General features: G+C 35.5%; 1 protein-coding gene across 1 annotated transcript in view; it reads left to right on the top strand.

Moving 5' to 3' along the window:
* Nucleotides 1-25479, top strand: part of CFAP46 (cilia and flagella associated protein 46) — a 98243-nt gene that overhangs the window by 38082 nt on the left and 34682 nt on the right. Inside the window, exons 18-37 of the mRNA XM_009326000.1 lie at nucleotides 102-247; nucleotides 797-930; nucleotides 2487-2699; nucleotides 4028-4106; nucleotides 4164-4241; nucleotides 4580-4729; nucleotides 5479-5586; nucleotides 7405-7586; nucleotides 9585-9710; nucleotides 11800-11965; nucleotides 15060-15144; nucleotides 15255-15393; nucleotides 15914-16097; nucleotides 16528-16687; nucleotides 19631-19854; nucleotides 21876-21947; nucleotides 22391-22468; nucleotides 22591-22758; nucleotides 23734-23882; nucleotides 25347-25445. Coding sequence (XP_009324275.1) covers nucleotides 102-247; nucleotides 797-930; nucleotides 2487-2699; nucleotides 4028-4106; nucleotides 4164-4241; nucleotides 4580-4729; nucleotides 5479-5586; nucleotides 7405-7586; nucleotides 9585-9710; nucleotides 11800-11965; nucleotides 15060-15144; nucleotides 15255-15393; nucleotides 15914-16097; nucleotides 16528-16687; nucleotides 19631-19854; nucleotides 21876-21947; nucleotides 22391-22468; nucleotides 22591-22758; nucleotides 23734-23882; nucleotides 25347-25445 — 2740 coding nt within the window. The remainder of the gene's footprint in view (nucleotides 1-101; nucleotides 248-796; nucleotides 931-2486; nucleotides 2700-4027; nucleotides 4107-4163; nucleotides 4242-4579; nucleotides 4730-5478; nucleotides 5587-7404; nucleotides 7587-9584; nucleotides 9711-11799; nucleotides 11966-15059; nucleotides 15145-15254; nucleotides 15394-15913; nucleotides 16098-16527; nucleotides 16688-19630; nucleotides 19855-21875; nucleotides 21948-22390; nucleotides 22469-22590; nucleotides 22759-23733; nucleotides 23883-25346; nucleotides 25446-25479) is intronic.

Consider the following 25479-nt stretch of genomic DNA (forward strand, 5'->3'; position numbering starts at 1 on the left):
AGATTTAAGAATGTGTAGGAAAAAAATTTTAAAATGGTGATTTTTTTTCTGATTTGCCTGGTAATAATAATGGTTTTATTTATTTGTTTATTTATTTTTAGCACAGAAGAAGAAAGCTAGTACAACTATGATGGATGATGATCAAGGTGACAGTTTACCAGGAGAATCATTACTACCTGCTAAATCCTTCTCTTTTGAAAGAGATTTACTGAGAATATTAGCAGAAATAAGATTCATTAATGCAGAGGTAAATAAATTACACAGCTGTCATTCATACTTGTTTCATTTAGTTTTGTTTTATGTATGATTTTATGTATAAATCTTAAAGCACTGGAATTTTGAGTTTAATTAATCCTGTCTACCTCCACAGGAAGTAAAGGAAGTAGTAGTTTCATGAAGCATCTTTATCAAAATACTGTGTGAAAGTAACTAGAGCAATAGTTTTACTGCAGGTGGTGATAACACTTTTTTACAAGGGATTCTATTGTAAATGTTTGACATGTGACACATTTCTGGATCCTTAAAGTTCCAGCATGATTAAAATATATATATATATATTTATATAATAGATAGATTTTTTTCTTAATGAAATTATTTAGTAAAATTAGCTGTAGACAATTGGAAGTTTATGAAGTGTTTTACATTGTATTTCATACAGTTGTACAGGCCTGTACAACATCTGAAAAGCATTTTGTATTTTTTAATTTTTGAAGAGGTAACAACACTAATACTAAATCACAGTCTATTTTCACAATGATAACCTGGGTAGAAAATTTATTTCTCTGTATCTTTCCAGGCAACTGTTCATTTATTAAGATTGCAGGGAATTGAACTGAATGATCATGCTGTACCTCCAGAAGATACAAGCCAGTATCATCCAGGATATGTTTCATATCTTCCTGAAAGTGATCCAGAATGGAAAACATACAGGTGCTTTTCTTTAATATATAACAAGACCTAGGAACTCTAGCAGATTGTTATTATCACACACAGATGATAATTGCAAAAGTTATTTCTTCTTAGTAAAATTCATTGTCACCAGATGCTTCATATTTTTAGGTAGTCATGGTAATGGGAAAAGGAAAAGAATCTAAAAAAAACCATTTGAAATAATTTTTCTTTAGTTTGCTTTCATTCTGGAGTATTCATTTTATTTTTCATTTAACATTTATTTCTCTGAAACTAGAAGCTAGTATCCCAACCTTAAAAACTATTAAATCTGTGTTATATTGACATTTAGACCATGAAATTCTATATTTAAAAATATGTTTCCCCAAATCAAAAAACTCTTTGTCTGGCTTTATAGCTCCTGTAACTATAATGACATCTAAGTACCCGAATACATACAATGAACTACTTCAGTTTGCAAAACCAGTCTGTTCCATTCAATCAACTGAAATGAATAAGGGAGAGTAGAACATAGCAAGTACAGTTTTTTTTCTGGTCTCACACGATTATTTCTTGCGAAGGAGGAGAGGGGGGAGAATTTTGAAGATGATGTTTAAAATCTCTTCTGTTCATATTCATACTGATATTAGCCTTATTGTGACAGTGGTCATGTCCTGAAAGAGTAGGATGTCAGAATTGTGTCCCTAAGTCTGTTCATTAAGTCTGAAGATTAAGTAAAGTTTCTCACACTGTCTGCTTGCAAATGTTCAGTAAAATGGGAAAAAGTATAAACTGATCAGAACCAAGGGACAAAGATGAGGATTCTGTTCCAAAATTTGCTACTAAGCTGTTTTTGAGTTTATCCAATTAGATTAAAAACTTGTAGGAAAAAACCACTTTGATCTACTGTGTCCTGTACCATTGTTGACATAGTAATACCCTGTGTCAGTTTGTGCTTTTGGTTTTGTGACTTAACCATGGCCATTCTGTATGGTCATTCAAGACTGTATTTTTAATATTGCTTTTTCTAAGTAATGGTACATCTCGATACGAAAAAAAAAGAAATAAAGTTATTGAAAGAAAGTTATTGCATGGACTATGAAAAAGATGTTATTCTATTAAAAATTAATTTAGCATTTCAGAACATCTGGAGATATCTTGAGTGCAAGAACACATGCAGTTGTTAAGTGAAGAACACTCCTCCTTAACACTTGAGTTGAATGCCTTACTTGCATCTGTATTCAAGTAGAGCCCTGTCATGGATATGTAATGTTTTCTAGCACTGATGTGTGGATTCACACATGCATTGTAAAAAACCATGTGGATGAAGCATGAACTAAAGCCGCTATTTTTTAAGCTAATAGCATTTGAGTGTCAGAGACTATTCATTTTATGTTGAAACTAATTCCTTTCCTGAGTCATCTCATCCAAGTAAAATATAAGTTAATGGATGAAGACTTAATAAATGCAACTAAAGAGTAATTAAAAAAAATCTATTGTTGTTGATTGAGATGTACTACTGCATATTTAACCTTGTGATATAATTCCTTCTAGTGTTGAAATTTTGGAATAACAGCTCCTTTATACTAATTTTATAGTTTATGGATAGACTACTTATCTCAGTACGCTATGGAAAACTTCCAACGTGCAGCCGAAATAGGAGAAGAATTGAATGAAGCCTGGATTGTTCACAATGCTGTGGTGTATATCTTAAACTACAATAGACATCTTATCTCTTCAGGAAGACAGAGGGAAATTATTGAATATCTGCAGACTCTTCTTGGAGCCATCAAGACAGTTGGGCATAATGGGTAAACTTAGATGTTTGGTTATGAACGTGCTCTTTTTTTTCTAAAACAGAAAAAATATTTTTACAAATGTTGTCAATCACTTCGTGTTGTGAAAGACTTGTTGCTGGCTTTTATTAGTAGTAGAAGGACTTTGGTATATACAGAGTAGTTCAGAAGATAAATTTAATTTTGTGGTGTGAAAATGACTTTTTAATTGTTTCTATTTGTTCTTTGTTACTATTCACTATAAGCCATATTAACTTTAGACTAAGCAATATTAGTTTCTCTTCATTGTGGAATAGCAACATGTGCATGTGAAATAGCATTTTGTTAAGCTAGTCAGAAAGAATCAGGAAAATTTTCTTAGTGTGTGAGTTTGCAGGCCAGCTGGAAATGCGTTTGCTTACTGTCAGTTGCACTGAAGTTGAATTAGATTGTAAATATAGTTCATTGTAAATTTTTCTAATCAGAGTAAGGTGGTTACTACTGGTTCTGAAATATAAGAGAAAAGAGGGAAAAAAAAAAAAGGGAATGTGCACATTATAGACCATGAAAATGGGAACATAGATGCCACAGTTGTTTAGAGAAATCTTGTTCTATAGTAAATGCAATGGGAGAATGATTGACTATGACACAGGAGATGCTCAAGTCAAAGTCTGACTGTGGGACAAAATCCTAGACATTTTAGCATATGATTGACAGTGACCTTAGCACTAGGCGAACTGTTAGGACCAGTAGCAAAGAAGGCTCTTTTAACAGTATTGGAGAACAAAGACTGAAGTGCAGTTTGTGCAGAGATGAAGACTGGTAATACCTGATTATTAATTCTGATATTTGTATTAGCATGTACCAGCAATAATGTCTTAGTCATAATTCAGTTTGTGTTTTCTCAAAAAAAAAAAAGGTAATTCCAGCTCAGCGGTTGATTGGCATGAAGAGTAATTCAGTGTAATAAATAAATGGTTTTATCTGAGGGGTTAGGCTTAGGTTAATTTTTTAGGAAATAGCTATTATTTTCATGCATAGCAGCTCACTAATAAAAAATTATATTTTAAATGTGTTTGACATAAATATGATTTTTTTTTTTCTGTGAGGAAATAGAAGCTTCAATTATAGAAAGAGCTGAAAAAATACGGTGTAAACTATGAAAGTTGGTTGTGGTTTTTTGTACGTTTAACCATTTTAACTGCTTTTCCAATGGGAAAATTCTTTGTGACATCCATAATTTTGCTTTCTAAGACAAATCTAGATTTTTAAGTAATGTTTATTACTTGAAAGTAATAAACTTTTATTACTTTCCTCTTATATCTGTTGCAGTATGCACTTCTGATTTTTGTGTTCTTCTACAGAAGTACTGCGATTTTATTGATGTTATGTAATGCTTTGGCTCGGGGCCTAATTCTTTGTTGGATTCCAAAGCCAAAACTTGCTGAGAAGAAAAAAAAAGATGCATTAGCAGACAGAAGCAGAAAAGTTGCAGCAAAGAAACATGAAAAAGCAAATGTCGTCCAGTCTTTTTCAGTAGATCCCAGTGGACTTCCTGATATCAAAGCTGCCTTAGAGGTACAAAGCCCTCATTTTTTTGTAGTCTTTTTTGGTCTGCTGTCATATATTACAATTCATACAAGTTAAATTGTAGACATTTTTGCAAAAAATAAGCTACCATCTTTTACAGTTCCTGCCACCACAGGTCCTCCCCAAACGCACAGTGAAGTTCCTTTCCAGCTGGGACTGAGTACTGTAACTTCTGTTTGCTGTATGATTTGACTTAATGGAGGTGTTGTTAGGCTTAGAGATGCATGTGCAATAATTTTAAAATAACTAATGGATGGCATGTTCCATACAAAAAGCTTTCCACATTTCTCCTGTCTTTCAGTTTTTTTCTTCTTCTTGGTGTTTAGATTTGTGAATTTGCCCTAAATGTGACAACTGGAACCGTATCTAATGAAACAGTACCTATTGCTGCACAGCAACAGATCATTGCTACGTGGGTGAAAGCAAAACAGTTACATCAGCAGCAGATCAGCTATAAACTTGGGACTGAGGAGGAGGTATTACTTCTCTGAAATCCTGCATAATGTTGAAACTTTTCTTTGAAAATTAAAATTAAATTCATAAATTAATTTAATAATGACTGAAATTATCAATGTGTATTTTCTTCTATATGTTTGAATACAGTATGAAAATACATTTTGGCTGTAGTTCCCATAAATCTTTACGGAATACAGCAAATTTTTCACATTGGGTGTAACAGTGAGTCTACATTTCTTAACTCTGCCTTCTGGTTTTAGCTGCCAAGAATAATGATGATGATGTTTGTCATATGATGACTGTATAACAAAGTTGGTTTTGAATTCATACATTTAAAATAATAAAATGGCTACATTAAAAAATGTTAAGAAAAATCAGCTATATTTATATCAACATTTAATATGGTCTCTTTATATATAGAATATGGACCTAGTAAGTTGGAAATTAATATTTTATTCCTATCTTTTTATTTTATTATGTCTATAAAACTAGAATCCCTCAGTGATATATGGAATTTACATTCATTGTATTGTTGCTCTGTTTTTTTTAATGTTGAAACTGTAGTAGTTCAGAGTTCACAATTTTAATTAAAAATAAATAAATACATGAAATCCCCCATTTTAAGACACAATAAAGAGAGGAAGACTTGCTTAATGCAGATTGAGGTTTTCAAACATAGTTATTACCTTTTCATCTCAATTAATGTCCTTAATAATGTTTACTTGCAAAAAAAAAAATCTATTAATGTGAATTTTTTATTTCTGCTTAGAATAATGATGAAGCACAAAATCCTATGGCAAGAATTCTTGTTGGTCTAGAAATGTATTCATGTAATGGCTTGGGTCTCATGGATTTCACTGTTCCTAGCTTATCTCAGGTATTTAGTTTTGTTTTATTAGCTCTCGAGTTTTAAGAAATTGCGTAGTATAAATGTGATTTCAGTTTCAGTTTTGGATGGAGGCAAAATTAATTCTGAAAATTTTATTGTACCATTATTTCCTTTAAAACTTCCCAAGAGATTGAATAGTTATGACAGGTGGAAGATTTTTGTGACTGAATATTTTCATTTATCCAAAAAACAGATAGCATTAGAATACCAGTATTAAAATTATTCCCATGTTGGTCTAACAGATTATTTCCATAACCATCAGATGAGCATAATGGATTCAGATGAATTCTGTATAGAACCATACTTCTGACTTTCCATTTTTTGTGGAGAAAACTTTAGCGAATCATAGAATCATAGAATCATTTAGGTTGGAAAAGACCCTTAAGATTATTGAGTCCAACTGTTAACCTAACACTACCAAGTCCACCACTAAACCGTGTCCCTAAGCACCACATCTACACGTCTTTTAAATACCTCCAGGGATGGTGGTGACTCAACCACTCCCCTGGGCAGCCTGTTCCAATGCTTGACAACCCTTCGGGTGAAGAATTTTTTCTTAATATCCAATTTAAACCTCCCCTGGTGCAACTTGAGGCCATTTCGTCTTGTCCTATCACTTGTTACCTGGGAGAAGAGACTGACACCCACCTCATTATAACCTCCTTTCAGGTAGTTGTAGAGAGGTATATTTTAGAGTTTGTATTGGAAATATGCAGAATTTCAACAGAAAACTTCATGTTATAGTGAATTTACTTTTGGCAGTTGCAAGGTAGAACACAACTACAATTTGTTACTATTTAAAGAACTACGTGGCTTTTTGATGAGTCTTATATGAGGTTTAGTTTCTTAAAGTACTTGCTTTTGATCAGTCTTCCATGATTATTCACGCTGAATTATGCCACACTTTTCCTGTGATTCTGTTGGTTACCAGGCTATTCAGGAGGAATAAAGGTGGTGTAGAAAGGTTTATACCCTCTATTTTCAAAACAGTGAGTTGTAGTCTTACCTGTTGGATTACCACATTTATAATTTCTACCTCCTGTAAAGAGCTTTCTTAAAGGACTAAGATGTATTTCCCCATTTAGCTAGGAATCTGGTGACATTTTTGAACACTTTCATAGAAGTCCTTCTTTCTAAAGTTTAGGATCTGTGTCCTTACAAATATATGGGTATCTAATTCTAGTTGCTCTACAGATTTATGCCAAATATTATGAGTCAGCTTTAGCTATTACTTCAGTGGCTTAGTTTTGGAGAGCAGTATTGTAGTATCCTCATTTTGACCAATTCATTAACAATTCCCTTTATCTTAAAAAGATAGAACTTTCTGACTGATGTATGCAAAAGCAAGGAAGACGTTTAGATGCCATAATGAAACTATATATGAAACACTGTTGTTGTAAAACCAGTTCCAGCTCCCATTCTTACCTTTGGCTTAACTAAAATGGACTGTGAATTTCAGAAGTCCTGTTCCACTGGTTTTCAGAAGAAGACTGAGGACGTGTAATACATCCTGGCAGATAGTGCTGGTCAAAAGGCACGCACACTTACAGCTGGATTTACATATACTATTCATATACTATTATAATACTTACTACAGGGTGAACGATGCTTCTCTATTGTATATTTTGATTGTTCTTGTAACTCTTTGGTTTTCTAGATTGTTTTATCACGTACTTGTTCCATGTCCACATGGATTGTATGGAACATACAGCTGTAAGCATGTAAGTGCTATAGAAAAGAGCATGATAAAAACCTGAGATTTAAACTCTTTTTTTTTCTTTTTTCTTTTCCTTTTTTTTTTTCCAGTTAGTGAAATTGGCTTTAGAATGCAGTTGGTCAGATTCCTTAGTGGAATTGCAGACACTGACACGACTTACATATTTTGCATATGTATCACATGAATATGAAATAGTGATGACTTGTTCCAGAAGGATCTTGCAATCAGATGAGAATTTTTTACAAAACAGAGATACTAAGAAATATGAAATGTAAGTACATGGAATTTTGCATGATACTGTGGTATACTTCAACTAAGTTTTGAAGAAAGAGTATATAGGGTAAATGCATCTGATCACATAATCAAAAGTGAAAGAATCTTTTTTACAAAGAAACTGTACAGTTAGAGATGAAAGTGAAATTTTCCTACTTCTGCTGACTCTGTCGTTGCCAGTTACTTAAGTACTGCAGATGATGTTTTAACTCTGCAGCGTAGCCTGAGTAAAAGGCAGTTTGAGATCCAGATTGTGGCTCTGGACCCAGTTCAGGAAGATAGATGAATTTTGTTATCCAAGTGAGTCAACAGGTCATATATAAATGTGCTTGAGTGTCTTCCTGGGGAGCATTGCTTTTCTGAAATGGTCTCTGGCAATCACGGTCTTTTCACACTTCTGTAATTTCCAAGCAGAAAGTAGCTTATTCCAGTTCTTTTGCTGATGCAAATTGCTTCCAACGCTGAACTGGCTCTAATACACAAAGGGTCTACACAGTTCATGGAACAAGATGGAGCTGTGAATGATAATAGGTGATAGCAGCTACTATATTCCAAGCTCCGGTGTCAGGTAGTCTTTATGGTCTGTATTACCGGCTATGCATATGGGTGCAATAGGAATGTAGCTCATTCCTTTAAAAGCCCAGTGTCTTCCTTAGCTGGTAGTTTAAAACTTTGATCTCAAAGAAAAGAAGAAAAAAAAGATTTCTTATATAGACGGATCTGTTGGTGGAGTCCTTTATTCTAACAAGGTGATATCCTTCAATCCTTCCATTTTTTAATATAATTTCCTCCAAAAACAGAATGTAATTTTATCAAAAGAGGAAGGAATCACTCCATTTAGTAACATTTTGTTGGAATGTAGGAAGTTTGAAATAAATATGTGAAACACTTCAAATATAATTTTTGTTCATTTTTCTCTCTGAAAAATAACTTCTCTTTTAAAAAAATATTCTCCTCTTTCAAGTTCGTGGTTGTTTGCTACATGGGGAAAAAAATGTAAACCCAAATAAGATATCTTAATATGAAATATATAGTTTCAGAACATTACAGAAATTGAGAAAATACTTGCTGCGTATCTAGCAATCTGCAAACTAGTGAATGATAAAATGTTTGATTCTTTGACAAAGAAATGTAGTCATGGATTTGTCAATGCTGTTTCCAGAGAAATGGAAGACAAAATTAGTCTTCTCATGGTAAAGCATAACTTCAGAACAAAGAAGGGTTAATTTTTTTTTAAAAACTTTTTTTTGTTGTTGTTAACTTGTACTGTAGAACACTGGTGTCCTCTCGTGGACACAAATCATAACTGCATGATAGTTCTCACCTCAGGGTAGGAACTAGACCAACTAGAATGTCTACGTTTCTGTATATGGTTGCACATTGTAACTAAGACATTGAAAAAAAATCTTGCAAATTGTATTACTTCTTTTCTTACAAAATCACTATTAACCAAAGTTATCAAATTTATTTACTTATTTATTTTTAACTGTTTAACTGCTGGGACTGAAATCTACATTCTTTTCTTTTAAATGTAGTGGAATATGATCCAAATCAATTTCTCCAAAGCCCGGTGCATACTTTACCAGACATAAGCGAGACCAATTCCAAAAGAGTATCAAAAATTGTCTAATTTTCCCTATTTCTGTTTTTAATTGCTTGCCATGTAAGTTTGACTTTGGACTAATATTTTGTTTGATGTATAATAGTGAATAATGGGGAGAAAACCCCAAATCTATTTTCTCCCCTTGCTAAATGTAGATAATAATTTTTTAATTCTGATTTCACAGTTATTTTCATTACGGCTGTGAAAGTGATACTTTATTCCTGATATCTTTTCACAAAATGTTCAGTTTTTCAAATATTTTCTGATTTTAAAAAGTCAACTTCCAAAGCTAGGGACATTTATTTAGTAACAATCTGAAAGCATCATTAATAGGAACCAGTATGTTCTTAGACTGTAAGACTAGCACTTCTTGAATTATTTGCCTTTATTCAGTAACAGAGTGAGACAAGAAATGTTAAGCACTACTGCCTGTATACAAGGAAAGAGTATAATGGAAAATTTGTCTGGAAGAAAACATTTGCGTGTGGCAGCATCAAGAGCCTTTGTTCAGAGTGCCAGGTATGTTTTATTTTGAGAGAAGACTAATACAAAACAAACCTAAACTTTGATTTACAGATTTGGGGATCAACGTATTCTCTCCCAAGACTGATAAAAATCAAAGTAGTTGTGAGTTGAAATGCTTAACAAACGATTTGACAGATTTTTACAGTTTAGTAAATTTATCAAGTACTATATCTTCCACATAGCTGATCTTGTAATGTCATAAGATCATAGGAAAATCTGGTTGGAAGGGACCTCAGAAGGGCTCTAGTCCAAACTCCTGCTCAAAGCAGGGCCGGCCCAGGGTTTTATGCAGTCTGGTCTTGAAAACCTCCAGGAACAGAGACTGCACAACCTCTGTGAGTAGCCTGCTCCACTGCTTGACTGTACTCATGGAGGAAAAGTTTCTGCTCATATCCACTCTGAACCTTTCGTATTTCAACTTATGCCCGTTCTTGCTTGTCCTGCCATCCACTGTGGAGAGCCTGTCTGCTGCTTGTCAATAACTTCGTTAGGTTATTAAGAAACTTCTCCGTGTTAGGTCCCCCAAAGCCAACTCTTCTCCATGCTGAACTAGCCCTGTACTCAGCCTCTCCTCTCAAGCAAGTGCTCTAGTCCGTGGATCATCTTGGTGGCCCTCCACTGAGCTCCTTGCAGTTTGTCCATGTCTAGCATGTGTTGGGGTGGCCTAGAACTGAATGCAGTATCTAGATGTGGTCTAAAGAGTGCTGACTAGAGGGTGATAATCAATTCCCTCAATTTATTGTCTGTTCCTGTTAATACAGCCCAGGATGCTGCTGTTGCCAGAGCATGCTGCTGGCTGGTTTTCAGCTTGCTGTCCACTAAGACCCCCACATCCTTTTCAGCAGAGCTACTCCTCAGCCAGTCAGTCCTCAGCCTCTGCTGTTGCTGAGCATCATATTAATATTGTGAACTGTATGTCATGAACCCAAAGTAGAAAGATTGATTTAAATAATGAATAGGCAGGAGAAGGTGATGCGTGAATGCTGCATGACTTTGGTATGAGTTCTTTGCTATTTGGAAGAGATAAATTAATGAGCAAAAGTAGGCAATTAGAACTCTTGGAAGATGAGCACGTGATGGCTGACATGAGGCTGTTAACATTGTAATACTTTCTTCCTTCCATTGATCACTAAAAAGAGAGTGATGAATTAAGTTAGACTAGCCAGTGTAACAGAAATCTAAGGTCATGTCATGTTGCGGATGAATCTGTATTTTTTTAGATTTGCATGTTATGACAAGCACTTTTTCAGGAAGGATTGAGCATATATATATATATATATATATCTCAACACATCCTGAAAGGGAAACAAGGAGTGGTGAGCAAAAACTAGGCCTTAATAAGTCTAGTGTTAAGACATAAGGTATGTGAGCATATGGACTCTAAAAATCATGAAACTGTGGGAGAAAATGATAAAGATCACCAGATTAAAAACCTACTTTTTGTAAAATAGTGAAACTATTCAATGGGTGATTGTTTAATACCAATCCATAATTTTTAGCTAAATTCTAAAGCTTTTGCTCACTCATATGAGTACTGTGTTGTATCACAATCTGGAGAATTATTAAATTTTATTAATTCAATGTAACATTTGCATGGAATATGCTCAAAACAATTTGAATGCAGCTAGAGGCATTCAGGGTATATTCTTGTGTTACAGTGGTACTGTACTATGCAAAATCCATAGCATTTTAATAATTGTCTTGTTCTATTTTGTAATGTTATTAGAATGAGAAATTAACATAAAAGGAAGCCAAAAAAGTAGATTATTCCAATGAGAACATCTCAAGTAGACTTCTACTATTTTCTTAATGAAGGCTCTTGAGCTAAGATTACACAGAAATACAGTAAAACCATCAATATGGTACTTGTTTATTGCTACTTCTGTTGAATGTGTGAAGGTGTTTTGTATATAAAAATGGAAAATACCTTTTGTATGAAGCTCATATGCTAACCCCTCATTGCTGAGATTATATATGGTGGTGCCTAGATCAAGTAAACCCAGATGTTTGTAGAAGTAAAATCCTTTATTTTGGCTAGAGTGTGATTGTTTTCCTTCATTAAGCTGTACTTCACTTTCTTCAGGTACGCAGGTGAAGCCGGAAATTATTCCCTTGTAATGTTTGCAGCTAGACACTTTTGGAACACATGTTTACCTTTGCTGGGTTCTCCACATGACAGAGAGCAGTTTAAAGAACCTACTGAAATAATTCTTAAGAATATAATTAAAGCAGAATCTAAAAATAAACAGGTAAGAATATCTAATAGGTATTGTTAATTGTGCTTGTGTTTAGTGATTGGTAGTGATGATAAAGAAAAAATCTGGTTTGCTCTGAAGCTCTGGGTGCATACTTCAAAATACCTTTCCTAAGAGGGGAAAGTGACTTATTTGTCATAAACACATATATCATTTCTTACCTGCATTCTCATAGCAGACGTTCACACATACAGGGAATCACATGCTCTTTTTTTCCATTTGGTGATTCTTCTGGTTTTAGGCAATTGTCAGACTTGCAACAGTTTTCTTCAAAATAATTTGCTGTCTGAAGGGCTGTAGTGTTTCACTTTGTGAAGCTTACAAAAGGGAATGTTTAGAAAATATTCAAAAGAAAATCCAGAAAAAAAATCTGTCACTTCCGGAAAGGATAATAGATCTTAAAACACAAACTCAGGAAAAAAAAAGTAAATAAATTAAGGTTCCCCACTTCTCTTCTACCCAAAAAGGAATTTCTACTGTTATCTTTAGTTTTTTAACAGACTATTTAGCACTTTGGCAGTAGGAAGGAGTTATAATTCAAACTGTGCTGGGAATCAGTGATAAAATTCAATACTTGTTGGTTATGAACAGCATGTGTAAACTGAAGGAGTCATCCCTTTGAAACAATATGTAGGTGGTGTGTATCATATAACACATCTCGCAATATGAAGTTTCTTCTGCACACTGAAACATCCCTACATATATACAACTTTTCTTAACTTCAAAATTCCCCAGAGCCTATCCATTTTTCTTTCTAGATTTGATTTACATGTCAGTGAAGCTGATGTGAGTTTTCCTGTGCATTTCCATGGGCACAATTTCAAGTAGAGCTTGGAGGGTTTATTAATAATTCTTGCATTCAAGCTCAGTGGTACCAATGTGATTCTGCATCTCAGATCATCAAGCAGTGTAGTACAAGAAAAGTAAAAGCAAGTACTTTACCACTGCTATTTCTAGCTTCCTTAAAACAAGGTTACAGATTGTTTTTTCTCTCAATTTGCTGTGGTCAGATTGAAGCTGTCCTTTACCCTTACGTTACTTCCACAGAATCGTAAAATCATAGAATGGTTTGGGTTGGAAGGGACCTTTAAAGATATCTAGTCCAACCCCCCTGCCATGGGCAGGGGCATCTTCCACTAGATCAGGTTGCTCAAAGCCCCGTCCAACCTGACTTTGAACACTTCCAATGACGGGGCATCCGCAACTTCTCTGGGTAACCTGTTCCAGTGTTTCACCACCCTCAGCATAAAAAGTCCCCTCCTTATTTCCAATCTAAATCTACCCTCTTTCAGTTTAAAACTGTTGCCCCTTGTCCTGTCACTACAGGCCTTGGTAAAAAGTCTTTCTCCATCTTTCTTGTAAAACCCCTTTCTATATTGAAAGTCTACAAATAGGTCTCCTCAGAGCCTTCTCTTCTCTAGGCTGAACAACCCCAACTCTCTCAGCCTTTCTTCATAGGAGAGGTGTTCCAGCCCTTTGACCATTTTTGTGGCCCTCTTCTGGACCTGCTGTAGCAGCTCCCCATCTTTCTTGTACTGGGGACCCCTGAACTGGATGCAGTACTCCAGGTGGGGTCTCAGCAGAGTAGAGCAGAGGGGGAGAATCGCCTCCCTCGACCTGCTGGCCACGCTTCTTTTGATGCAGCCCAGGTTACAATTGGCTTTCTGGGCTGCAAGTACACATTGCCAGCTCATGTCCAGTTTTTCGTCCACCAGTCCTTCACCGCAGGGCTGTTCTTAATTCATCCCCCAGTCTGGACTGATATTGAGGATTGCCCCAACCCAGGTGCAGGGCCTTGCACTTGGCCTTGCACTTGGCCCTTTGCACAGGCCCGCTCCTCAAGCCTGTCAAGGTCCCTCTGGATGACATCCCTTCCCTCTAGCACACGAACTGCAGCACTCAGCTTGGTGTCATCAGCAAATTTGCTGAGAGCACACTCAATCCCATTGTCTGTGTCACTGATGAAGATATTAAACAGCATTGGTCCCAGTATGGACCCTTGAGGGATGCCACTCATTACTGGTTTCCACTTGGACATTGAGCCATTGACTAATTCTTTGGACATGGCCATCCAGCCGCTTCCTTATCCATCTAACAGTCCATCCATCAAACCTGTATCTCTCCAATTTAGCAGCGAGAAGGTTGCTGGGGACCGTATCAAAGGTCTTACAGAAATCCAGGTAGATGACATCCATAGCTCTTCCCTTGTCCCCTGATGCAGTCACTCCATCGTAGAAGGCCACTAGATTAGTAGGACTTCGTGCCTTCACGGAAGTAAATGCTGTTTTGACCAAATCTGATAAATCTTTGATGATGCTAATGTAATGATTACACAAAAGTTGTAGCTACAGATCAGATGATTTATTACCGTAGTCCTTTATGTATTCAGTGGTCAGTATATCAGTAGAAATGTATATGGATCTATTTGTGAAACAAGACAGTGAATTTATCTTTGAAGTTGCAAAACTGTGCTGTAGAGGGGAGGGAAACAGTTATCATGTCTCTCACCTTTGGGTGAGAATTGTGATGGTCAATTTTTCACAGGTAAAGCCAGCTAACCAAAATGGGACAAGAGACATTAAGTCATAATTAAAAACGATCTGAAAATAGTCTGAAAAAATAAGCTGTTACTCATTTTTGACCAGAGAGGTTGTGGAGTCTCTGCTTGGAGTACTCAAAAGATGACTGAACAAGGCCCAGAGCAACCTGCTCTATTTCAGCCTGCTTTGAGCAAGGGTGTAGACTAGAGAGCTCCAGAGGGTCCCTGCCAACTTCAACTGTTCTGTGATTCTCTGACAGAGACTTCAAGATTTCATGTTATTTAATCAGTGTAACTGATTGAATATTACTGAGTCTGGTTAGTGCTGTATTGGTTTTGTATTATAGAACTCATTCTGGAGAAATGCCTGTGGTTTTCATCTCCTGCACAAGTAGCTATTTAAGTAACAGGTTAATAGTTCATATTAACCGTATGAATTGGTTTACAAATGAAACAGAAGTACAGTAATACTTAAAGACATATGTTAACTGAAAGATAAAGGGCTTTTTTCTGCTTTTTTTTTTCTTTTTTTTTTGTGCGTGTTTTTAGGAGAAGAAAGATACGTTGCCTTTGCATCAGTGGATTACAAAGGATTTTCAAAGTATTGGGTTATCAGTTGGATGCTTTCTACCAGGCATGTTTTTCCTTTTTTTGATCTGGTAATAAAAAAAACACCCAGTATTTTGTAATATCATTATTCTAATTCTGCAGTATATTAATAAATCATTTGAATATACTTCAAAGGTGCTGAGGAAGATCTGACATTAAGAACCTCCCTATATGGGTTATTATTCCACATATATGCTGATAAAGCTGATTGGGAGACAGCACTAAAAGTCCTGGATGAAGCTATTCAAGTTTTGCCTCAGACAAGACACAGGCTGTAAGTTGGTTGACTTATTTTTATTAAAATAAGCATCCTGATTCTTGAGAAGTATAAAACTCTGAGTATTTTTTTATTTTGCATTGGGAAAATATTGATTACTTTTTGTCAGCTTGTCAGTTCTTAGAAAACACTGTTGTGTCTTTTCAATAAAAAAGACGTACGTTGGCAGTGCTTCTTATCGTTAATCTGTTCGTAATATTTGTAAATTTCATTTTTTTAAAACTTGTATATAAGTAGTGTCTTACTTTTCCAAGAAAATAGGCCATGAAATGTGGCTATATAGCAGAAACTTTAATTTTCCTAGCTGTAAACCATTTATGTTAAATGGAAACTAAATTATCTAGGGTACTGTTTACATAGTCTTATCCGAGTTCAAAGATTTATGCCCTTTTATGTCAGTTTATGAACTTTACATCTCTGTACTATACTGATATGAACTAGTATATCTGTCCTACTCACAAAGTTACTTTACAGGTACAGATGCAAGTAGTTTGCAATTTTTTTGGTCTTTTTCTAGCCTGATTTTTAAACATATGGCTACAGTGAAGGCAGGATTGGGATGCAATTTTACGATGGACATTCAGAAATTCAGCGGTGAAAGTGAAGATTATTTGTCACATATGTGGCGTCATTTGGTAACAGTCTCCAGAAGTGTTGTTGGACAGTTAAGCTGTTTTCAAAATGCAATTATTGCTTTACAGGTTTGTCAGTTTTTACTATATGCTGATGGAGTGATGTTTCTCAAGTGATTCATGGGATTGCAAGTTCTGTGAAGTATAGAATTGAACTGGTAGGAAGGCCATATACTACTTGACCATTACTTTTTATAACTTCAAAACTGCTCTTCAGTTGGAAAACTGTGTATGGTTGAATCTTGGTATCCGGTAAAGTTCAGCTGAGTCCCGTCAAAGAAAAATGTCTAAGAGTAGCCAATTGCAAGAAGTTTTGATAAAGCAAAGAATTAACTGGTAGAGTTTTCTGTTACATTCTGTTTAGCATAACTCTGATTATGTGATGCCAATAAAACTGCTTACTGTCAAATGATTATTTTTTGCTTCTGTTAAGACTATATTGAACTTTTGAATATAATTTCTATGGTTTACATCACCTCTTGCTTTATTACTGTTACAGAAACAAGAAAATGAATGGCAGAAAGTTGATTATCTGATGGAATTTGCTGAATGGTTATATTGTAACCAGTTTCCCCTCAATGATGTTATTAAATCTCTGGACTGGGTAGTAGATCTCTTGCTACATATGAAATTTTCTATGCAATCCTCACAAGAAGAAGGTATGTAAAAAGTGTATATCCTTCAGAGGAATTTCTCAGCAGCAAATGCAAGGGATATTTTTAATTTACAACTTAGTTACCGCAAAGAATGGCACCAGCTTGGCTGTACTTTCTCCAATATTCACTGTCATTTGTTCAACACTAGTTTAAATACATCTGGGAATTCTGTGTCATGCCATGGAGACCTACCCTCAATCTTTTGGTATAGTAAAATACAGCTCCTATCTGACATAGGGGTTCCTGAGTTGTGAGATGCTACCAGAAGGCAGTGCTAGGCAGTTTGTTTCAAATACATCCTCATGGAGGGCCAGATGTAACTGTAGGAAATGGTTTCTGTGCCAAGATTTGTGTGCCTATGTCCATTGCTCTTTCCTTGGCTTTATCTAGTATTTTAGGATTGATTTTTCAAAAATTACTTTCAAAGGGATGTACGCTTTCAAGTACTTATGTAACTCTGTAAAAATTCTTTGGTCCTTTTACTTTGTGTCCACTTGCAGTGGTATGGACTCAGTGACCTATTTTGATAGGATACCCCATTATTTAATTGGGAAAAAAAAGTATCTAATTTCTGGAACAATACTGTACTCTGTGGCATTAATCAACATCTGCTCTGCCCTTATTTTTGTGTGGATAGATGAGATAGATGAGACAAGTACTTCTGGTGTTTGCATTGAAGAAGACAAATGTTCGGTGTCTCTAGTACCACACATTTGATTAAAGTCACAGTAGCAATAGTCTGTTCATACTTTTCTGTTAGTGGTTTTGTTGGGTTTTTTTACAGCCCTGTGGCGATTTAAAGTTTGTACTTGTTCTTTAATGATCTTCCCACCCAGTTTCACATAGTTGCTTATGATTACTGAACTTCTTACACTGCCTATGTTTCAAGAAATTTTTTACAAAACTTTTAATGGAAACTGAAATAATATAATAAGAAAAATGAGATTCAAATATAAAACAGCCCAAGTTGGAAGGGACCTCCAAAGATCATCTGGTCCAACCTTTTGTGGAAAAGGCAGCCTAGATGAGATTATCTAGCACCTGTCCAGCTGTGTCTTGAAAACCTCCAGTGATGGGGGACTCCACCACATCCCTGGGGAGGTTGTTCCACTGGTAGATTGTTCTCACTGTAAAAAATTTATTTCTTATATCAAGATGAAACCTCTCCCAGTGCAACTTGTACCCATTGCCCCTTGTCCCCTCCGTGTGGCTTCTTGTGAAGAGAGAACGTGTCTTCTTTGTAGCTGCCCTTTAAGTACTGGAAAACTGTGATGAGGTCCCCCTGAGCCTTGTCTTTTCCAGAGTGAAAAGACCTTAACTCTTTAAGACTTTTTTCATAGGGCAGGTTCTCCAGCCCTTTGATCATCTTTGTGGCCCTCCTTTGAACAGTCTGTCGTCCGTCCGTGTCTTTTTGATTTGTGGGAACCAGAACTGGACACAGTAGTCCAGCTGCAGCCTTACAAGCACTGAGTACAGTGGGTGGGATGGTCACATCTCTGTCTCTGCTAGTAATGCCTTGCTGATGCAGCCCATGATCTGACTTGTCTTCATTGCTGTGGCACCACACTGCTGACTCATGTTTGGCTGGTTGTCCACCAAGACCCAGGTCCCTTTCAGCTGCTCCCCAGCTACACAGATCCTTGTCTGTACTGGGCTCTTTGGTTATATTGTCCCAGGTGCAGGACCTTGCACTTGTCTTCATTAAACTTCATAGTTCTTTCTAGCCCACTTTTCCAGCCTGTCCTGGTCTCTCTGTAAGAAGGCTCTTCCTTCTGACGTGTCCACCTCACCACCCAATTTGGTGTCATCAGCAATCTTGGTGAGGGTTCTTTCAATCCCATCGTCCAGATCATTTATGAAGATGTTGAACAGCGTGGGTACCAGTCCCTGGGAGACCCCACTTGTGACAGGCTGGCAGCCTGAGTGAAAACCATTGATCACCACCATCTGAGTGCAGTGGTTAGCCAATTTCCTACCCATCTCGCAGACCACCTATCCTGTCTGTATCTTGCCATCTGTATCTTTTAGTGTGAAAGAATAAAAATCTGTCGAACTGTCCCTTTCCCTAACTTTATACTGTTAGGCATGCTCAGAATTCACTCGATTTGCCTGTTACTTTAATAACTTCATCTGTGACAGTCATTGGATTATGTGATAGGTGTTATGTTACTGCACTCTGCTTTATGTTGTAGAGCATCAATTTGATGTTGAAAGAGAACTGTGCCTTTATAGTACTTCACTTTAAGCTGAAAATCTGCTGAATTGCTTGGTTTTGAGCTGAATTTCAAACAGAGCTGGAATTTCTGTAAAACATCAGTGTTCACTGAAAAATTACTAGAATTATACAGCACACAAGTGGATTGAGTAGCAGAGTATCTTCTGTAGTTGCCATCAAGAGCCATTAAGATATGTTGTTACAGACATAGGGGTGAACTTGAGCTATGTTCTAGACTTAGTTGACATTGACCTATCTGTAATTGGATTGTTGCCCATTTCTGCTTTGGAAATGAGTGCTGGCCAAATACACTTCTTGCCGACTAGGCTACTGGTAGTTAGGACATGGTCTTTGGTCACTGTAGAAACCACTACGTCAGGATCAAGAGGATTTTTGATTTAACTGCAACACTACTGAAGTGGCTGGAATAAATAAGTTAGACCGTCTTTCCCACAGATTTATTTTCAAGAAGACCTAGTTGAAGTGTGCTTGCTGTGGATTTCATTTTTGTGTCAGACTTAAATCATTTAATATTCATAACTGTAACATTATTCATTGAAAACTTGGTACAAGTAGCATTGCATCACCATAAGAAGAACATCTTCAGTAGATAGATTTCAATTTTTCTGTTTTTTTTCCATAAATATTTTCATTTTCAAGTCAGAAATTTTAACTTTTGAATACATTTTTTAAATACTCTCACTGTGAGCATGTTATTTGTTTTTTAACAGAAAAAAATACTACACCAAAATTTTCACCTACAGAAAATTTGAAGATAGACATTGGAGCAAATGATACCATGCCCCAAATTAATTTAGAAGATTTGAGTAATATTAAACAATTGGAAACTTTGTTTAGAGCACAGACGTTAATGGCTTTAATTTCTGGTCATAGTTCTCCTTTTCATCAGCAGCACTGTTTGATGGCATATGCTTGTATCATCCGTATCTGGCAGGTGAGATTGGATAAGATTGTATTATATTATATTATAATGGGGCCAGTATATTTCAAGTTATCTTGTGTAATTATGGTGCCAGCTATTCATTTGATGTTTTAACTACGTCATTAGAATTTCCAATTTTATGGTATAGTTAGTATATTTTCTCAGGTTTAAGGATTAAACAAGAAAATTTTTTCTCTCAGGAAAATAAGAGAACAGACGTTAGGGATAAAATCAGTGGCCCATTGTTTCTCTGGAGTACGTTCATACATTTCATGCAAAAGGTTCTAAAATATTGTATTTTTAACTTGTTAAATAATCTTAGTAGTGGCAGAATACATGCTGAAGACATTGCTGACAGTTCTGAGGAACGGTAATTACAGATAGACCTTCACTTAGGCTGAATCAAAGGGGCTGTCATTTGACTGAAAGGATTTGTGTGACATAGTTAAATTAAATTCAGATGTTGATTCGTTTGTTAAGTTTTGAGAAAAAGTATAGACAGGCAGTGTTCACTGATTATTATTCTATAATCACTTTTTCATTGTTACAGCATTTCAAATCAAACAAACCTATTTCATTTCTCATTGACATGAATGCCTAATTTAAATGGCTATTGAGAATCATAGCAAAAATCATAGGAAAATAATTATACATTAAATATGAGTGAATCTTTGAAGTGACTAAATCTATACTTGATAGTAGTAATGCCACAAATCATTATAGAAACAATCTTAGTGCTATAGATGGGACATATCAACTAGATTGGTAAGCTATAGCTTGTGCATAATTTTATTCCAATTAGCTGTAAAAGCCTGCAATTTGTTACTCCTGTGGTAATTATGATCAAGTTTTCATTGGCGAATCAGTTTAGACTCTAACATTTGATGGAAGACAGGAATTTGAAAAAGAAAAATTGGTTATTGATATTTTAAGATTTTACGTAAGCATAATTTTTAATATCCTGAACTTGACTGTCTGAGTGTCTTACTAGAGAAAAAAAATATCTGAAAGGAGTATTACTGTTTGAATAAACTATTAAAAGTTAAAAAATTAAGAGTTAATGCAGCTGTCGGTGCCAGCTGTAGGACAATGACAATAATCCTAAGAACTCATATTTGCAGCCGAACAGTACTGTGAGAAAAAGAATAACCATGTGGCATTAAGGAATGAAAGTACTAGGACAGCTTAACCTTGTTTTGGAGTAAAAGTAAAGCACACTTGACTGCAGATGTCCATTTCTAAAGCAGTCTCTCAAGTGTTAGGACTCCATAAATAACTCGGTAGAAGATATTAAAATGTTCTCTGAAAACCTGAATAATCCAAGCCAAATCAGCTGCCTCTGACTTTTTTAAAGACACGTGTTACGTTTAATATGAAATTTTCACAAGTTCTGCAGCACCCAGCATTATTTTTTTGTTCATATTTTGTGTTCTACTCTTGATCCCTCCAGCAAAATATATTCATTTTCTCAATTAATGTGTTTTTGGTATTTTAGGGAAGATCAGAAGCTGTGCTATTGCATGCGCAGAGAAATTTTCTATGGATGTTTTCATATGCTTAGATATTTAGAAATGTCTTTTTTATAATATTCATTAGTAGCATTATAGAAGACTAATCCAGAAGGAGAACAGAGTGGCTCTTTGCAGTCTTCCAGATTACTTTGATATGAAATTCATCCTTTGTAGAAGATTAAGCAATCTAGACTAGCGGTTTTAAAAAAAGAATTGAATTTGCAACCATATAGGTTAAAAAAGTAGCAGTAGTATTTATCACAGGGATGATGTCATCTTTTGACAGTTCAGCTGCTTAAGTGCATTGTCATGATCATCCTAAATGCTTGCACAAATAATGCTTGCAAGCATCTAAGAGTCTTTGAAATTTTAGTTTTCTGAAGAAAGCTCTTACACAAACATAACATGGTATGTGACAATTGCTAATAGCTGTAGATAGTGACTTACAGTGAATAATCATTATTACTAGAAATTGACATTGTTATTGAAAATTGAAAATAATTAATTTTAATTATTATCTAGGTATCGTTGTCAGCATCAGGACCTATTACAAAAATATTATCAAAGTCTTCACAACTTACAGCTCCTCAGAAGGTACAGTCAATAATTGCTCCTAAAAAAGAGAAAGACAAAAAGAAAGAGAAACAAGTAAGAACCCCTTTCCTGTGGAATTAAAACAATCATCTCTTTCTAAGAGATGTTTCCCTGGGCTCATTTGTTAAATAGTTCAGATGCTTTCCTGTAAAGACTCTCATAACCTGTGAACAATTTCTCTGTGAGTCTGTATATCTTACCTTTACTCTTGGTCGCATGGACTTGGCAGGTCATAAAATTGCATATACTTTTTCTTTTCTTTTGTTTGTTGCATTGGTCAAAATACTGCTGTTTCGTAAAACCCACAGTCTAGAGGTCAAAAAAAAAAAAGACAAAACTTCAAAGGATATTAAGCAGATACCTTTTTTTTTAATGTTAGCTGAATATTTAATACCAACAGGAATGTTAATGTGGCCTCATAAATGTCCTTATTTTTATTATAGGTTGAAGTTTCTGTTGTGAAAGAGAAGCCTAGAGGGAAAGGATCGGTTGATACCTTACCAGCAAATGTGGAAGAATGGGCTCATTATGACTGTCCCAATGAAATAAAGAAGCAGATACCTTTTTTTTTAATGTTAGCTGAATATTTAATACCAACAGGAATGTTAATGTGGCCTCATAAATGTCCTTATTTTTATTATAGGTTGAAGTTTCTGTTGTGAAAGAGAAGCCTAGAGGGAAAGGATCGGTTGATACCTTACCAGCAAATGTGGAAGAATGGGCTCATTATGACTGTCCCAATGAAATCAGAGATACTTTTAAACAGAAAACAAATAGTTACGGTATTAACTGGGATAATTTCCCAAAACCTGTAAGTGTACTCCTCAGAATTTGTCGTGGTTTAACCCCAGCCAGCAACTAAGCACCATACAGTTGCTCGCTCGCTCCCCCCGTGGTGGGATGGGGGAGAAAATCAGAAGAGTAAAAGTGAGAAAACTCGTGGGTTGAGATAAAGACAGTTTAATAGGTAAAGCACAAACCGTGCACGCAAGCAAAGGAAAACCAGGAATTCATTCACTGCTTCCCATGGGCAGGCAGGTGTTCAGCCATCTCCAGGAAAGCAGGGCTCCATCACGCATAACAGTTACCTGGGAAGACAAACGCCGTAACTAGGAATGTCCCCCCCTTCCTTCTTCTTCCCTCAGCTTCATATGCTGAGCATGACGTCATATGGCGTGGAATATCCTTTTGGTCAGTTCAAGCCAGCTGTCCCAGCTGTGTCCCCTCCCAACTTCTTGTGCACCCCCAGCCTACTCGCTGGTGGGGTGGTGTGAGAAGCAGAAAAGGCCTTGACTGTGTAAGCACTGCTCAGCAATAATGAAAACATCCCTGTATTATCAGCACTGTTTTCACCACAAATCCAAAACATAGCCTCATACTAGCTACTATGAAGAAAATTAACTCTCCCCTAGCCAAAACCAGCACAAAATTCTAGAGCATTTATTATTTAGGAAAAAAATGAGTAGCAGCAAACTATGTTGCATTTTAGTTTTTCTGTCTGTGCAATAAAAGTATGTTCAGGCAGCTGTCAGAGATACTTCCTTGTCATAGTATTCATTAGTACTTCAAAAAGTGTTAGTCTATCCTCTGCATTCTGAAATGAACTTAATTTACAGAATAAATTTACTGGCTTTCTGTGTACCTAGCTGCTTTTTCAGCTTGAAAGTTTGTATAATTTTTTTTTTTAGTAAGGTTTGGAACTGAAGATGTAATCATTAATTTAAAATTTATTCTCTACAAAATGATGTTTATACTGATTGGATAAAAAAAAAAAATTTCTTTTCAGACTTGCACTTTGTATTTTATGGACCTTTTATCTAAAGAACTACAGAAAATTTTTTGCCCCCACTTGATTCTTCCCGTCTTTCAGCTAGCTGAAGTTATTGCTAATGAAGTTGTGGAATGTAGAAGTCTGTCTGATCTCTATCACCTTCGGTTTGTATCCTTTATTTATTTTAAATAAAAGAGAAACTGAATGGAGTGGACCATTACTAAATAGTAACAAGGCTTTTTGTGACTTACTGGTTTATATTTGTAATGTTTTTTATTTCTTTTCATTCCTTTTTTATACATTTCAATAGAGTTTTGATGACTTGGCTTGCTTGTGGAATTAAAGCCACTAAGTTTATCTGTTATTAAACATGATCTCCATGGGGAAAGGTGTACAAGATTATGAACTGAAGCCATTTTGATGTGAATAATTTTTGTAATGCCTTACTGTCACCTAACTGAAAAAAGCAAAGTCCAAAATAATTTCAATAAAAGTATTATCTTTTAAGTATTCAAAAGGCAGAGTCCCATGTTGCATCAAAAATGTATTGTCTATAGCTTAAGAACCCAAATAAATATCCCCAATAAGCGCACGCTCTTGTAGAGATTTGCCTTTGTGACCAAAATTCTGTTATTTTTATGGGTGATTAGCCCTAAAAGTTTTGATTCGAAAATATTTAATATGCATGCAATGGCAAATTATTGCTGTTTTAGTTACAACATTTCATTGTGCTTTTCTGAAATGTATTGCATAATGTTTGCTTAATAATTAAGTTGTAAGCAATAATTGCTTAATTCCTGATAGTTTGTGAAATGCCACAGATTTCACATATTTTTAAAATGCCTGAAGCTGATCCCACATACCAGAATAGATAAATATTCATGTATACAAACATACGTGTGTTTATCTGGATTGCCAATTGATTACTGACTTACTGTCTTACAAGACTAAAAGTGATTTACTAATAGGAAATAGATTTGCAGCCAAGCTTTGCAAGACAAATTTTTTTGTTGACTCCTCAAGATTTGTTTTTATTTCATGGTATTTTATTTATATCTATGACCTGATTTTTATTTATGATCAGATAGGTGTACATGAATATATTACTCTTTACTCAGTAACAGAAAAGTAGGTTAGCACATACATATATAAGGGGGGTTTTTTTGCATGCTGTAGTGAGACCATATTATAAATATTTTCATACTTTTACCACATAATTTTTGCCGCTAAATTGGAGAGATACAGGTTTGATGGATGGACTGGGGATACTAGTGGATGCCCCGTCATTGGAAGTGTTCAAGGTCAGTTGGACAGGGCTTTGAGCAACCTTTTTGTAGTGAAAGATGCCCCTGCCCGTGGCAGGGGGGTTGGACTAGATTATCTTCAAAATGTGCCTTCCAACCCAAACCATTCTATGATTTTATGACCTCTATCAATGGGTAATTTCAACTACTGCATTTCCCCTTTTTTTTTATTTAAAATTTTTGTTATTGCCAATATTAATCAAGACATAAGAAGGTAGGATTGACAAATGTGGAATGTATGCTCTTTATATATGATGTGTTTATATGAAGCAACATATGAAAGATTCTGATTGTTTCTTAAACATTTCTTCTTTTTATTCTTAGAATTGCCCTGATATGTTCAGACCTAAAACTGAGTCAGGCATCTTTGTATCATGAGAAAGCTGCTGGAGAAGCATACATTAATGAATTAGAACAAGCAATGTATGTATTTTCACTACAGAGGCTGTATTTTGTT

The sequence above is a fragment of the Pygoscelis adeliae genome, unplaced genomic scaffold, assembly GCF_000699105.1.
Source record: "Pygoscelis adeliae isolate BGI_AS28 unplaced genomic scaffold, ASM69910v1 Scaffold4, whole genome shotgun sequence".
In the NCBI taxonomy this organism is placed as follows: Eukaryota; Metazoa; Chordata; class Aves; order Sphenisciformes; family Spheniscidae; genus Pygoscelis; species Pygoscelis adeliae.